The sequence below is a fragment of the Vespula pensylvanica genome, chromosome 7 (assembly GCF_014466175.1).
Source record: "Vespula pensylvanica isolate Volc-1 chromosome 7, ASM1446617v1, whole genome shotgun sequence".
Taxonomy (NCBI): domain Eukaryota; kingdom Metazoa; phylum Arthropoda; class Insecta; order Hymenoptera; family Vespidae; genus Vespula; species Vespula pensylvanica.
Window position 1 is genome coordinate 6,298,720 of NC_057691.1, and position 17,371 is coordinate 6,316,090.

A 17,371-nucleotide genomic window follows, 5' to 3' on the forward strand; every position below is an offset into this window, starting at 1 on the left:
TGTATATATACATATATCCAACGTTGTGTTGGGCATGCATGTAAACGTATACATGTACGTATGCATATTATTTATGTCCTACTTCGGATTTCTTTCCAAATGATATGCAAATTGCGAATACTTGTTTTCTTTTTTCTTTTCTTTTTTTCGTTCGCTGACTGTCTGAAACTTTCCATTTTTTGTTTTTTTTTTATTTTTTATTTTTTACAAAGAAATTTTTTAAACGATTATTACGATCGACGAACACTTTCGTCAATTTTTCTTTCAATATTGATTTTTATAAATTACATATATATATATATCATATATAGTATACATATTATTTAATATTGTTAATCCTTTTTTTTTTTTTAAATCCTAATATAAATTATCAAACATATTTTCAATAATGTTCAATTAAGATTATTCATTGTAAATTATTCGAAACTTCATACATTATATTCTATTGTCACATATCGATTTTGTTCGATTCGACATTTGTTCCACATTTATATAATATAATTAATTATATTTTAAATAGGAAGTTATAAAAGGGAGATTAGGTTTGTAATGGATCAGGCATGCGACTGAAAGCAAAACGTAGTAGCTTATGTTAGCTATGTTGGAGACAGATTGATACACACACACATACACACACACACACACACATTAGGGAGAGAGAGAGAGAGAGAGAGAGAGAGAGAGAGAGAGAGAGAGTTTATCGTGATAGTCGTCGTTTCACTGACCACGTACAATGTAACTGATAGAGCGATACATCCCGAACGCTTATAGTCACGTGGAGATGAATGCTATGCGGTCCGTAGTTACGAAACACACCAATCAATATGGAGTATTTCTCATTCATGATTTGTTGTGTGGGATGGTAAAGCACGAAATTCATTCACAGGATCCGAATATCTATATACGAAAGAAAGAGAGAGAGAGAGAGAGAGAGAGAGAGAGAGAGAGAGAGAGAGAGAGAGAGAGAGAAAGAAAGAGAAAGAGAATATATATATATAGAGAGAGAGGGAGAAGTATAATTTTATATACTACGTACTACTTGTAATATAGCACACTTATGTATGTATATGTAGATATATATATGTATAAGTTTAACTCAAGAGAATTTGTCAAGAGAATATTACGAAAGTTTATTCAAAGTTTCACTTCGTTTCTGTCAAACTTTGGTACTCGAATATTATGCTTATAATAATAATAACAATAATAATGATAATAATGATGATGATGATGATAACGATGATGATGATGATGACGATGATGATAACGATGATGATGATAAGAGTAACAATAATTAATAATCATTATTACTACTATATCTATATAATATAATAAACCCACGGAAATGGTCGATGAGTCATTAGAAATGAGATGCAAAAAAGAAGTATAATAATATTAATAATAATAATAATTACAGGGATTTAAGAAAAAAAGAAAAAAGAAAAAAATATTCTGCCAGAAAATTTTTATGAAGTAAAAATAGGTATGTGAAATTTGATTAGTAGATTAGATTCACTTATGCGTTCTGACAAATGTTATCTATATCGCTCTCACTGTCCAGAATACTTAAAAAAAAAAAAAGGAGAGAAAAAGAAACCTTTTGTTATACACGTCTAAAATAATAAAAGTTGAACGTACTCGAGAGAGAGAGAGGGAGAGAGAGAGAAAAGTGATCATTTTATCTTTTTTTGGTCTTGTTAAAAAAAAAAAAAAAAAAAAAAAAAAAAAAAAAAAAAACTTTTAATAAGATCCAATTATTAATCTTATATTATCTCGCAAAATTACATATTATATATTCGTAATTAGATATGAATAAATTAAAGAGTACGATAAACAAAGACAGTTAATTATTATTATCATCATCTCTGGAGTTTCGCAAATATATTAAAAATTCATTTCGAAATAATAACTTTTATTGGTGTTTATGAATGTACACACACAAATGTATGCATGTATGTATGTCTGTACAGTATTTCAATGGTTACCACGTTCAGCACGTTTTTAACGCAGAATTATTCAACCGCAGAAGCACGAAAACGCGTCTTTTTTTTGTAGCTTCTTCTTTTTTTTTTCTTTTTTCTCTCATTCTTCCCTTCTTTTTTTCTCCCTGTAAAAGGCTCATGCGCAGCATGGATCTATCTATCTATCTATCTATCTATCTATCTATCTATTTATCTATCTATCTATCTAACTAGCTAGCTAGATAGCTAGGGTAATGCTTATACTCGTAAAGCTTTACTCGTAAAACTTTTAGCAAGGCGCATCTGCTTTACGTGGATACGAAACGAGAGCGAGTTTTAGAGTGAAAGAAAGTGCTAGAAACACATTGAAAGAGAGAGACAGAGAGAGAGAGAGAGAAAGAGAGAGAGAGAGAGAGAGAGAGAGAGAGAGTCAGAAAAAAAGTGAGAAAGAATGAGAAAGAATGATAGAGAAAGAGAGAAAAAGACTGAGAAAGATTCAGATAGAGAGAAAGAGAGAGAGAGAGAGAGAGAGAGAGAGAGAGAGAGAGAGAGAGAGAGAGAGAGAGAGAGAGAGAATGATAGAGAGAATGATAGAGAGAATGATAGATAGAAAGAGAGAGAAGTACAGAAAGACAGAGGAATTGTGGCACACCGGCACAGTGCAGCATAGGCAGCTGCTATTGCGAGCTACACGGATCAATATTCCGTCCGGTCCATCCTCTGACCCATATCTCTCTTTTCCTCTTACTTACTCACTTACTTACTTACTCACTTACTTACTTACTTACTTACTTACTCTCCTTTTCTTCCTCTCTCTTTCTTTTTTTCTCTCTCTTTTTCTTTTTCTCTCTGCCTCTCTCTTTTTTTACATGCTCTTCTCTTCCACCCTTCATATTTCTTCGACCATCCCTCGTGACTCCATTCCATCTTCGTCGTTTTCATTCTAACTCCAACTATTCTTCCCCTAACACACACCACGTCATCCTTCTATCCTTCTTCTTTTACTCCTCTCCTTTTTTTTTTACTATCCATTTTTAATATATATATCTCTTCTCTCTCTCTCTCTCTTTCTCTATCTTTATTTCTCTCATCATCTCTCTTTTTATTTTCCTCCCCATCTGAAACCTGCCTGCCCCTGTTAACTTATCTGCACAAGTATCATCCCCTTCTCCCACTTTTTTCTTCCTTCGTTTCTTTTCTTTCTTCTTTTTTCCTTCTTTCTTTTTTTTTACTTCCTTCTTTCCTTGCTGATACACTGAGATTCGACGAATCTATCGATAAAGCAACGGTGTTAGACAGATGGATAGATGGGTAGATAGATATTGAAAGAGAGAGAAAGAGAGAGAGAGAGAGAGAGAAAGAAAGAACATATTTCGTTTTCTGTTTAATTGTTCTAACGCTATCACGTTTCTTTCGATTCCTCATTTCTATTATCTTTTTTTCTTTTTGTTTAATTATTCTTTCTTTTTCTTTTTCTTTTTTTTACTTTTCTTCTTCTCTAACGTTGACCTCTTATCTATAAAATAAACTTTCCGTATTTATTAATATCGATTGTTTTGTTCTCCTTTTTTTCTTTCTAATACGTAAATACGCATAAGGTAGATGGTGGAGGAATAGAAGGAGAGAGATTATAACGATAAATAATTAGAAGGATTTTCAATATCAAATATTCTGTTAGGATTAGAATTAGGAGAGGTATTATTATGGTAACAGTGAATGGAATTATATTTTAACAGTGCGTACAGATTGTAAATTTGTCAATTGTGAAATTATCATGTTCGGTTAATTTTAGGTTTGTTTTTTATCTTTTTTTTTTCTATTCGCATATCTATATTTTCCTATAAAAAAAATATATATATGTATATATATTCATGTATGCATGTAGGTATGTATACGCGTGTAATAACATGACGTTTCATAAAATTAATGATCATCTTTGTGCACCGTATTAACGTGATTAGTATTAGTTCGATTAGTTACTACGGTGCATGGATAACTAGTTACTTGACGGCTGTTAAACCCTTAGTCAACAACTAACAGTTATCTAACTCTCTAACTCTCCAATTTTACTATACGATATTTACCCTGTTTATTATCTCCCTACGATTATTTTGATCGACTTCTAACGTACGAATTTTTAATTATTTTCTTTTTCTTATCGAATATATAGACATTACAGAAAAATTATATATATTTATATAAAAAACTTGTAGAAAAAAGAAAGGAAACAAAGGAAAAGGAAAACAACTAAAAAATTTTTATAGTCCATGAGAATAATCAGTAGCAATGTTTTTGCAATCGAATTAGCTGAGAGAAAAGCGATTAAGAGAAAACGACATATTAGAAAAAACCTCTCTCTTCTCTCTGCCTCTTTTCATTGAATAGGGGAAGAGGGTTGATTGGAATACCTTAATACACGAAATTCCTTGACATTACATTATCGGTGATCATCCACCACCTGTCGACCCGTCTGTCAGTTCAAACGATCAATCCATTTGATCTGAGCTTACCGCACTTTGTTATGTATAGTTCTGTCACATCTGTTATGTAGAGTATATGTAACAGCAGTAATGGTAGTGGTAATAGTAGTAGTAATGTTAGTAGTAGTAGTAGTGGTAGTAATGGCAGAGTGACAAAGCATTTCTGATTGGCTTCCTGCCAATTCTCTATCATATTCTTCTTTCTCTCTCTCTCTCTCTCTCTCTCTACATATATATATATATATATATATATATATATATATATATAAATTCCTCTTTTTCTATCTCTACCTTTATCTACCTTACCTTATCTCTATTATCTTTTTTCTCTAACCAGAACTCTTTACAAAAGTATTTCTGAAAAGTCCGATGGCCATCTTTGTGCGTCCCTTAAACTCTCTCGATTTCGTTATATAACGTCGCGATTCGATCGTTCTTGCCTTCCTCCTTTCCCTTTGCCCTTTCTTATAAAAGTCCTTAAAAAAATGCAGATACATGTATACACACACACGACGATCTTTCTTACATTATATCGTTTTTCGTTAAATTGTTCTTAAACATAGATATGCCTATTCAAAGTGATATCACGATATTATTTTTTATTATTATTTCGTTTATTTTTTTATATAGAGAAAATTCAATGAAACCGTTTAGTCGAGTTGAAATATTTTTAGTTATATACTTAAGTAGGTGTGTGTGTGTATATATATATATATATATATATACATATACATATATATAATAGTTGGGTAATATCGGTATATGTATGTCGAAATATTGGGTTATCGATGATCGATGATCTATTTTTTATTATATTATTTTATAAATAAATTTCTTTATTAACGAAAAACAATTTTAATTATTAGTATCTTTAATTAGGAAGTTTATTAGTTCATTGTTTTTTTTTACACTCCATATATATAATTATTTGAATATTTTAAATAGAAAATCAAGCTCGGTTTACGTACATATTTGCTTAACATTTATTTAAAATAAAATAATCGATTGTAATTAAAACGTGCGTGGGAGAGTAGGGTCTCGAACTTGTTTTACATCATTTACATTCTCGAATTGGTCGAATCCGATTTTCCTTTTTCATCCTCAATTTCATCCACTCGCACATTGTCGCATTGCACTCCTATAATACCTCTCTCTCTCTCTCTCTCTCTCTCTCTCTCTCTCTCTCTCTCTCTCTCTCTCTCTCTCTCTCTCTCTCTCTCTCTTCGATTTAATTTCTCATAGAATCTTTAATTATCAGAATATTTTTTCGATAGCGTTTAACATTAACATTTAACACATCGGAATCGTAGGTATGGCCGGTGAGATACATACATGCATACATACATACATACATACATACATACATACATACATACATACATACATACATACTTACAATGGTATCGGCACTTTGAATATCGAGTAAATTAGGTATTAGGAAGTTGGTACCGTAGGTGCGTCCTTTAATCCAACGCACACATTGACAATGGTAAAGCTAATTGCACAGAGGGAGGGGGGACGGATGGGAGAAGGGAGAAAGAGGGTTCGTGAACGGTTTGGTCGAGTTCTAATGAAGCTTTAAAAGGATTATACACCACGATTGCGTTTCGTGTCAACGACAGTTCGGATTTACGTTTACCTTTACTACTACTACTACTACTATTACTACTAATACTACTATTACTACTATTATTACTACTATTACCATCACCGTTAGTGCGAGTATAAATCGTCTAAACTATTTGCAGCGTTCCCTCAATTATCGTGGATTTACGTGTTAGAAAATAGATTTCCCCTCTCTCCTTTCATCTTTCTCTTCCCCTCTCTAACGTATCGATACCCCCTCCACCTTTCTATCTCCCCCTCTCCGGAAAAGAAAAATCGACTGTAACTTTCGATACCGCCATTATCAGCAACCCCTTCCAATGGAATTAATGAGTACGTTAACGAGAATCGACAGAATCGAAGTATTACTTCGTCTTCTCATTAATTTTCTCTTTAACGATTATTTAACTTTTGTAATTGTCTCTCTACGCTTTATCAACACTCTTCGTTAACAGATCTCGATGTTTTACTTTTAAATCCCCTATTCTTTTTAAACGGGATACCCATCTTGTTTAAACGCGATTGACCTCCAATTTTTTTTTTCTTTTTCCATTTATTTTCGTTTATTTTCTTCTTGTGTTTTTCTGTTTTTTCTTTTTTTTTTTTTGTTATTTGACTAAGAAGATCCAAGAATCTCCAGGAATGACTTTCGACCTTTGCTAAATGTTATTCTAAAAAAAACTCATTTAAAGCTCATTTAAAACCATTTTCTTTTTTATTTCTTTTTATTTCTTCTCTTTTGATTCTCGTAAATGGTAAAATTTTATTGCAATTCGAAGTCAACTCGTTCTCGAGTTTCTATAAGACGAGAGTGCCACTTTTTTGTTTCTGTTTTTTTTCTTTTCTTTTTTTTTTTTTTTTTTTTATCGATTTTCAAATCGTGGAACTATCGAATTCAATCGCAAGCCGGAAAAGCGAAAATTGCGTCTCGAAAAGCGAGCAATTGATTTTTATAATGCAATCACCTAGGAACTTTTATTCCGATTGATCGATCTATCGATTTTTTATCGATCGATTTGATACGAAATGCGAGAATATCTAATAGCTAATCGATTAATAAATTTATACAATCGACGAGATTTTATTAACGATACACATTCATGCAATCACAATACTCCTATCGAATGATCGGTCAATTTGATTTTGCTTCGCGTTTTGCATTTACATTTTAGCTATACTCCGATTACCTATTAACCTCGATTATTATCGATAACATGATAAATGTGATAAGAAATTATGTTCTATGGTATCGTTTGATAAAGCTATTCATTGCCATTCTCTCTCTCTCTCTCTCTCTTTCTCTCTCTCTCTGTCTCTTTCTTTCTCTTTCTATTTCACAGTCGATATTAGTTCGAAATTTCGAAATTTATCGGGATTCGTTGTTACACAATAGGTGTAACTATAATTGGTCGATAGTTTCCTTCCTTTCTTTTCTTGATTCTTTTTTTTCTTTGCTTTTGTTCTTTTTTTTGTCTTTTTTCCTTTTTTTTTTCTATTCATTTTCCTCTCCATAGGAAAAATGTAATTTTGATTTCGGACGATAACTTTTTTACGATTGTATAGAACTCGTTCAATTGACTTTTTCTCTCTCTCTCTCTCTCTCTCTCTCTCTCTCTTTCTCTTTCTCTTTTCCTCTTTTTTTCTTTCTATTTCTCTCTCGCTCTCTTTCACTTTTCTATTGAATCATGTTGTTTGAGTTAGAACGAAGCTGAGAATGATGGCATCGAGAAAGAGTAAGGGAATTTTTTTTTCTTTTCTTTTTTTTTCCTTTTTTTTTTTTTTTTCACGACAAATCTCGTTCACGACAATAATATCGAACGATAGATTAGTATTTTATTTATTTATCTATCGCGCACGAAGAATTAATTTTTGCTCTTTCATTTTGTATCTTTCATTTTGTTTTTTCCATTATTGTTCTTTTTTCTCTTTTTCCGTTATATCCTTGTCAAAGGCGAATCGAAGTGTGTTTCATTAAAGAAAGGAAAAGTATAATGGGAACTAAATATAAATGAATAAGATCGTCTTTTTATTTCTTTTTTCTTTTTTTTTTTTTTTTTTTTCGAATTCTTGTACGAAATAACATGTGACAGACAGGGTCAATATATGACGCGTACGTGTAAGTAAGTAGATGTATGTGAATCTATTATTATAAAAATAGTCCGAGTCAAATATTTGTCGTTTTGAGATATTACATCTTTTTTTTTTTTTTTTTTTTTTTTTTTTTAACACAGAGAAAAAAGGAGAATGAGAAAGAGAGAGAGAGAGAGAGAAAGAGAGAGAAAGAAAGAAAGAGAGACGTGTATATATATATATATATATATATATATATATATATATATATATGATACTTTGAAATTCGTTCATCGAGCCGATTAAAAAATTTTACGCCTACTCGACAGGACACGATACGTCCACTTGTTTTTGTCACAAAACCTATTTATACTCGCGTTTTTGGCAACGACACGAGAAATTCGTACGTCTCTGTCTCTGCCTATGTGTGAGTGTGCGTATACGTATGTGTACGAGAGACAGAGAGAGGGAGAGAGAGAGAGAGAGAGAGAGAAGAAGAAGAGGTGACGAAAAATTTGAATAGCTTTTGACTGTTTTTCCGACGTTTTTCTTTTATAGTATTTTCTATATATATATATATATATATAGATACATTTCAAATGAAAATAAATCATCGGGAAGTGCTATTCGATTAATCGACTGTTCTGAATGAAATTTATCAGTCGAATAGATACCATATCATCGAGTAGGTCTTTCACAATTCTATCGAAATTAATTAAATGAAATAACGTGTGATTAACGAGTACCTTCTGGAATGATATTAAATGAAAATTTTGCAGTCACAGTGTATAAGTACTTATGTCATAATATTTTTGTAAATCATGAATTCCAAGAAAAGAGAAAAAGGAAATTATTTCTATTTCATTTGGATATTTCTAATTTTTCTAAAATTATCGCTATTCACTTTTGTAACGATATTATTAATACAAGAAAAAAGAAGTATATATATATATATATATATATATATGTTTTAATAGTCATATAATTTTTGATTAAAATTATTTCCTATTTAATTGTTTTATTAGATCAGGTTATCTAATTAAAATAAATTAGAAAAGAATAATATTATATATACATATATTCTTTAATATAAAATTTGTGATTAAATAGAATATATCTTAAATAGAAATTTTGATTGTTATAATACAAATTCTCTTATCACAGATTCGTTCGTTCGATGTATATACTAATATTGTATATCTACGTATAATTTTTGAACGATCAACAATAATAAAGGTCACCCTTGAAATTATTTATCCAAGGACTTTAAATACAAAGACGCGTTGTCGTTTCTAAAGGATATAAACACAAGGTAACAGAGGAGAATAGTCGGTAGTTAGTTTCATTTCGTATTTCAATGATATCGGACGAACGAACGAACTTATATATCACGTATATACATATTTAATTCTAATATATCATCTTTCGTATTAAATATTATTATTAGAATAATCGTAAATGTAAATTACGGATTATAAGTGTGTTATTTTATATTATTTCAACAAATCTCCAATAGTTCCATTCTCGTTTTTTTGTCATTTAAATATTATCGACTTAATTAATTTTTATTAACTGTACGTTTTTAAACAAACTAAATATCGCGACGTTTAGTGTAAATACAAAGGGAGGGGAGAAGAGAAAAGAAACGAAAAAATAGTAAAGAGAGGAAGAATAAATGAACAAAAGAGTAGGATAAAAAATTCAGAAAGTTTGAAAATAATTAATTATTCGACATGTTTACGAACTTTCATCAAAAATGGAACGCGATGAGGATCCCACGTAGATTGGATTCACCAAGAATGGTGAGATTTCTAAAATTCTAAATTCGTTTTTTTTTTTTTTTTTTTTTAAGTATCTGTTCTTACGGTACATACACACACACACACACACACACACACACATATTATGTATGTACGTATAATTTCTGTATTATAAAAATATTAATAATTGAATAATACATCTAAAAAAAAATTAATATAAAATAACAAACGATTTAGGCAAAGATCGTAAAAGAAAAATCACCGTCACCGGAACGAACGGAAACATCGGCAATGGTTTACCTATTGATGAAATCATCGATGAACAAACGAAAGATTCAAAAAGAGGAATCTCATCGGGGTCGTTACAAAATCTTTGGTGATTCTGCAAAATTACCTTGTGTTAAAAAACCGACGGGTAATACTTACAAGATGAAAGATTTGTCGGATAATATGTTCGAGGATTACGAAGATAAAATCAATTCTAATATCGTAGATGTTAATTCGTTCAAAGATTCGAACAACGAGATATTATTTCCCAAGGAAAATGTTGAATGTTTTATTAAAAACGAGATAAAAGTTGAGAATGAATCCGTAGATGATGTTTTTCTTAATAACAATTCACCGATCGATCCTCGTCGATCAATTCAAACGAATAATCGAAAACGTTCGTCCGCTGTGTCGTGTTCGTCGGCTGAGTATCCTGTCGAAAAAAAATGGCGACCTAGTTCAAAGGAACATATCAAATCGAAGATAAAAACATCTACCCCGAAGAGGATCAAACAGTCTTCGGTGTCCGACATGAAAGAGTTGATGCGAATTACCAAAGCTTTTCAAAATCGAAGAGGGAGACGTGTACCTGTCATTTATGATAGGGCTAGACCAGGTCTTCCTACATTTTTTTCTTTCTTTTTTTTTGTTCTTGTTTTTGTTTTTATTTTCATTTTCTTTTCTTTTTTCGTTCGTTTTTTTTTTTTTTTTTTGATTTCATATAGAAGTAATAGAGTACATATACAGTTTGTGTAGTTATCTGTATTGAAAAAACTCTACCAATTTTTTATTTTTTATCTATTTTTTCCTCTCTTTCTTCTTTTTTTTCGTTTTCATTGGATTTATAAATAAATACAAAAGATATCAATGCGTTAGAAGTGTGTTTAATATTTGGAAAAAAAATATATATATATATCAAATATATTATAATTGATAGTATAAAGCCAATTATATGTAAATAATAAAAATGCATCGTGCATGATTCATATGTATAAACGATAAAAAATATACACACATACATACACGTACGTATATATAAAATATGTATGAATAGATATACACACGTGTGTGTGTGTATATATATATATATATATATATATATATATATATATATATATATCATACGTTTAATACAAAGTAAAAAAAGATATGTTGCTCGTTTAGTTCACATCAAAGTGTATCAAATTCGTTTCACACACTTATATATCTTCGTTAGAGTTGTATCCTCGATTTAACACTACACACATACACACACACACACAGAGAGAGAGAGAGAGAGAGAGAGACATTCTCACTCATTTTCAAAGGTATTTTATCGCATACGAACATGATATCTACGATAGAATAGAACCGTAACAGGGTTAGTTATTTCTCTCTCTCTCTCTCTCTCTCTCTCTCTCTCTCTCTCTCTCTCTCTTTCTACCCTTTATTTTTCTTCTTTTTTTTTTCTAATAACGTTTTAACGACGTCACGTTGCATCGGCGTCGCGTTTACACGCGAACATCTTATTCGGGTTGAAAAGCCATGCAATTTGCTGCGGCGTTATGCATAAAAGCGACGTAGGAGGGTTTGCGGAGACGCTAAAGAGGGGTGGTAAGAGGGTAGAAGAGAGATAGATGAGAGAAAGAGAGAGAAATATATACGTACACGTACTACTAGCCGGTAGCAGCATATTCTTTGTCCTAGAAAGAGTGCAACGTACTCAAAACGTTCGTTCTAACAAACGTTTGCGTTTCTCCGGTTAATTTCAGCGGCAGGGTAAACAACGGTTAAACACGGTATTACGGATCTCTGTTAATAGTCTCTTTCTCTCTCTCTCCCTCTCTCTCTCTCTCTCTCTCTCTCTTTTTGCGCACAATAGATATCTCCTTAGAAAATGCAAACCACGATAAACGGTAGGTGGTTTAAAGAAAAAAAAAAAAAGAAAAAAAAAGTGAACTCCATTCAAGATTAGATACTGATTCGTAGCTGGTATACCACTGGTTCCTTGTTACATTCAATGTAGAGAGCTTATCGATACAACGCTGTATTAGCTTTCTTTATTTATACAGGGTGAACGAAAAATTTTTAACCGTCTTGATCTCTCTCTCTTTTTTCTTTTCTTTTCTTTTTTTTTTTTTTTTCTAAGAGAGAAATTTTCTTTCGAGATTTCCTTTTAGATCTCGCGATTTTAGACTAATGTGGTTTCATTAAAAAAAAAAAAAAAAAAAAAAAAAAAAAAATGCTAGGTTCGTGAAAGGTTTGATAATTTGCCTAACGAAGAGAGGAATGTTAATAAGGGGTGTTAATTATGATTGGTTTAAAAAAAATTTCAAAGATTTTTTCTAATTAAATTTTTAACGTTACCTGGGAAGATTTGGTTTTGTACCGACCTTTGTTCTACCACGTAGAGATGTATTTATACGTTTATGTGAGTTCTTTGTGTACACTCGTGAATTTCTGTGGATATGCATCCTTCTCTCTCTCTCTCTCTCTCTCTCTCTCTCTCTCTCTCTCTCTCTCTCTCTCTCTCTCTCTCCCTTTCTGTTTCTATGTACGTACGTGTGTATATGTTTTATATACAAGTTCGTACGTAAATTTCAACGTAGAACAATCGTCGCAACTTGTTCTGTTTCTTACATATATACGTACGTACATGCATACATGCATACATATAGAATAAATGTTTATCTAAAGATTATTAACACGCGTGTTTGTTTATTTTATACGAGTTTCGTAGATAAATTTCTTTTGTAAGGACAAATTCCCTCTCGCGAACGTTGTTCTATTCCATTTTTTATATAGGTGTTATATCGTATTACAAATATTTATGCAAAACATTATTTATAATCTATTTATCGTTTAGATGATCTAAATCATTCGGAAGATACGATTCGTATTCGTATTATCTAATGAATATTTATCTATGATATCCCGTTACACAAGTTTTATCTGTATTAAACACAGTTTATTCGTGAGGACTATATTAATTATTTTATTTAATTATAATTATTCGAAAAAATTTTTTGGAAGTGTTCGTGCGATATGGATGATAGTAGTATTATTATTCGATCGATAATATATATGTATGTATATATGTACATGTACAATATATATATATATATTTATATATATTTTATATTTATATATTTATATATTATTATTATATTTTATATATACACACATATATATATATATGTATGTATATAAGTTCGTAAAATTATTCAAATAATGATACATTTGAATGAACGTTATTATATTATATAAATTGCATTATGCATTCTCGATATTGCACTTTCATAAATAACGTGGGGAGTAAATGTCGATAGAAACATTTGGGTCAATTTTAATTGCAAATTGTTTCTAGTGTAAATAGGGAAGGTGAATCAATTCGTATATTATTAAATAATTATATTGTATTAACATATGATATCCATCATTGTTACGTGTTTATTTTTTCTACATTAATATATATCTTTTTTTGTTACTGCTCGATTGAAATTTGAATTAATAATTTATATATATATATATATATATATATATATATAAATTATTAATTGCAATAGACAATTTGTAACATTATCAGTGAACATCACGATTACGTCGTGTTTAAACGATACATTAATAATACAAAAATTATTAAAAGAACAAATTTTTATTCGTCTATTTCTTCGACATTTCAAATTTGTTGAAGCAAAGAATAATAAAATTATCCGAGTTACAAAGAAATTGGTCGAAGAAAAAAGAAACAACAAAGATAACAAAAGTTTGTCACTTAAAAAGAAGAACCATTTTTAAAATCATTTTTTTGAATACGTCTCTTGAATACTTTTTTCGAACGAGAGATAGAATAAAAAAAAAAAAAAGAAAAAACTGAAAATAGAATTACGATTAGAAACGTCTGATTTTGCTGATTTTTAATTTGTTCCTTTTTTTTTTTTGTATTTCATCGTAGATGTACTCTTTCCACCGTCGCACAAGCTGACAGTGGCTGAGGTCTTTGATTCGGGAACGGATCGGCCGAGACCGGAAGTCCTCAAGCAACACTTCACTCTCGAAGGTAGAATCGACGAAGCTGCGGCCCTTCGTATAGTCAATGATGGTGCCGCCATTTTACGCTCGGAGAAGACAATGATCGATATTGAAGCACCGGTAACCGGTAAGTTTCAATAATTTATAAATAATTATAAATATTTCGTTCATATTCAAACATTTATTTAATTTATAAATATTTCAATAATTTATAAATTAATATATATATATATATTTATTTATTAGTGTTTTTTTTATACATACATACAATTCACGTAACTTACGTTCGTATTACAATATTAATAACATTTTGTTCAGCCATTATTTATGATATTATTTATCCCATTCGGTATCAATGCGTTTACGTACTTAATTTTGATTTTAGATTGTTATTCTTTTTTTATAAATTGAATAAATTGTTCAGTTATTTTTAATAAAATATAGAGTATATATATATATATATATATCGTAAGGAATTTTTTTTTTTGAATTTTTAATACCTTAATAAGGACTTTATAAAATTTAATTATTGATAGTTTATAATCAACGTTATTAGTTTAGAAAGACGTTATTAATTTTTGTATATAACAAAGTCGATCGACAATGTGTGCGTTAAGAATCGAACATATGTTAAATATACGTAGCTTCGTTTATATGATGATGTAAGTGAGTGAACGAGTGAGTCCATCGATCACAAGCGTAACCGGATCTGGTCCAGATTTTCAGCCTCATTTCAGTCACGTTCGTGATGATCCATATATGAATGAATTTATTTCACAGATGTTAACAATATGCAGTAACTCAGCTATTTTTTATTTTTTTATTTTTTTTTTTCATATAGAGTGTATATATATACATACATACATACATATATCTTATAAATATATTTTTTAAATAAATCTTTTAAATAAATTGTCAACTATGTATGTATATATGGTAATCGTTTTATCATATGTTAGATTTATTTTAGTTTGGTAACATGATCGATATTATTAGAAGCAAAAAACCTTGAAAAATTTGCAATGAATCTTTTTTTTTTGTAATTATAAAGAATAGAGAGAGAATTTATTCTCAGTCTGTCCTAATTGTTTCTTTTTTTTTTTTTTTTTTTTTTTTAATTATTTTCTACTTTCCTTTTTCTTTTTTTTTCAACTTATTTCGTACACAATTTTTTTTTTTAAATGATAATTTTACAATATATACTTGGACAATAATTTATCAATAAAATCGTAGACATTATTATCGATTTATTCGAATAATTCGAGTAATTAGATCAAATAAATCTATCGATCTCTATTACAAAATTACAAATTTTACAAAATTCACGTAAATGTTTACATTTCATATAAACTTTTTTCTCCCTTTGTTATTTATTTATTTTTATTTATTTTTTTTTTTTTTGAAAAATACACACAAAAAGGGGCGGTAGAAAAGTTTTAGGTGATTGTAAAAATTAAATTGTTATTTTTTTGGGGCCGGAGAATTTTTGGGTGATTGAATTTTTTTTTCTTTTTCCAACAGAGTTTCGATTTAGAAACTTTTGGGGGTCCTATTCACCCTATATAATAATTACAAAATGCTCGCACAAATACAAGTACGATTTAACTCGGTCGACTCGCGATACAGATTCGTATTCGACAAACTACGTCGTTTCTCGACCGCGATTCTCTCTCTCTCTCTGTCTCTCTTTCTCTCTCTCTCTCTCTCGCATATCTTTTGTCCCTTTTTTATTCATCGTCGTCGTCGTAGTCGTCGTCGTCGTCGTCGTTGTCGTCGTGCCAGAAGGCAACCGTGTGTCTGTCACGTGCACGTTTTCTCGTTCTTTTTACAGTGAAAAAAAGTTACAAACACATAAGCATTCTTTCTAAGGGACACACACACACACACACACACAGACACACACGCGTGTGATGTCCGAACAAATATCTCTCGACTGTTTGAAGTTATAATAAAATTTTAATAAAAAAAATTTGCACGTCCCTGACGTCATTAACAAAGTGCACGTTAAAATTTTTTTTCTTCACTTATTTTCTCTCTCTCTCTCTCTCTCTCTCTCTCTCTCTCTCTCTCTCTCTCTCTCTCTCTCTCTCTCTTTTTACTTCTGACCTTTTTCGAGATACGCGAGAGTCAATATTTTTTTCTTCCTCCTTTTTCTTTCTATTTTTTTTTCACGCTTTTTTTCTTCTCTCTAACGAACGATTTTTTTTTTTTTTGTATATCTATATAGCATCGATCATTAGCGATTAGCAAAAGATTTTTAATGTGCATTATTTACGACATAATCTTGTATTTTAACGACCTAATAACAAATTCATACCGTCTACATGTGTACGTTGCTGTGTATACATACATATGTAAGTATATACATTTTTTGATACAGTATTAATTCGCTCGAGATAAATCACTTTCGACGTATAAGTTTCTTAATCGTATATTCTTTCTTTTTTGATGTTTTTTTTTCGGTTCTTTTTTTCTGTTCTTTTTTTTTTTTGTAATTCGCTTTATCTTGTGAGATCACCACAGAACCACTCGTTCTATCTATTAAATTTGTTCCTTTCTCTTTGACGACTTGTTTCGCAACGTTAAGTCGGTAATCGGTAATGCACAACAGCCGTAGTTGGATAACCGTAAAGTCGTGACTCGTTAATCATGCAGCTCGATTCGCACATACACGTACCTACGTGAGAATATTACTTAATAAGAAAACCAAATTTAATTTACTCGATTCGTGATATATTTATTAAGCCGACGTGAAACTTTCATTTCAGTTTCGAATAAATCGAATTAATTATTTACGCTCGTTTATTGCTATACTTTCTCTTTCTTTCCTTCTAGCTTTTTCCTTTTCAATTTCTTTTTGATTTTTAACCAAGTAATAAGTGTCATTACGAAAAATGATTAGAAAAAAGAAATAATGATAATAAACGTCATTAGAAAGACATATTAAAAATTCGAGGAATTTCGCTTAAGAATAAAAGAAAATGAAACTAAAAGAAAGATTGATGAATTTTCGCCGAAAAGGTATTGACAAAAAAAAAAAAATCGATAACTTTCTATTACGAAAAATTCGTTTGAAAAAAAAAATTGCTAAATTTCGTTATGAGAAGTCCTTAAAAAAAAAAAGAAAAAAAAAGAAAAGGAAAAAAAAGAAAAGGAAAAAAACTAAGTAAATAAACAAATAAAAATAAAAAGAGGAAAGCTATGCTTAAAATAATAATCC

At 30.2% G+C, this 17,371-nt stretch overlaps 1 protein-coding gene across 6 annotated transcripts in view; it reads left to right on the plus strand.

Annotated features, from left to right (window-relative positions):
* Positions 1-17,371, plus strand: part of LOC122630487 (serine/threonine-protein phosphatase 2B catalytic subunit 2-like) — a 184,822-nt gene that overhangs the window by 50,054 nt on the left and 117,397 nt on the right. For all 6 annotated transcript variants that reach the window (XM_043815020.1, XM_043815022.1, XM_043815019.1 and 3 more), the window contains exon 2: positions 14,075-14,278. In XM_043815020.1, the coding sequence (XP_043670955.1) occupies positions 14,075-14,278 (204 nt within the window). The remainder of the gene's footprint in view (positions 1-14,074; positions 14,279-17,371) is intronic.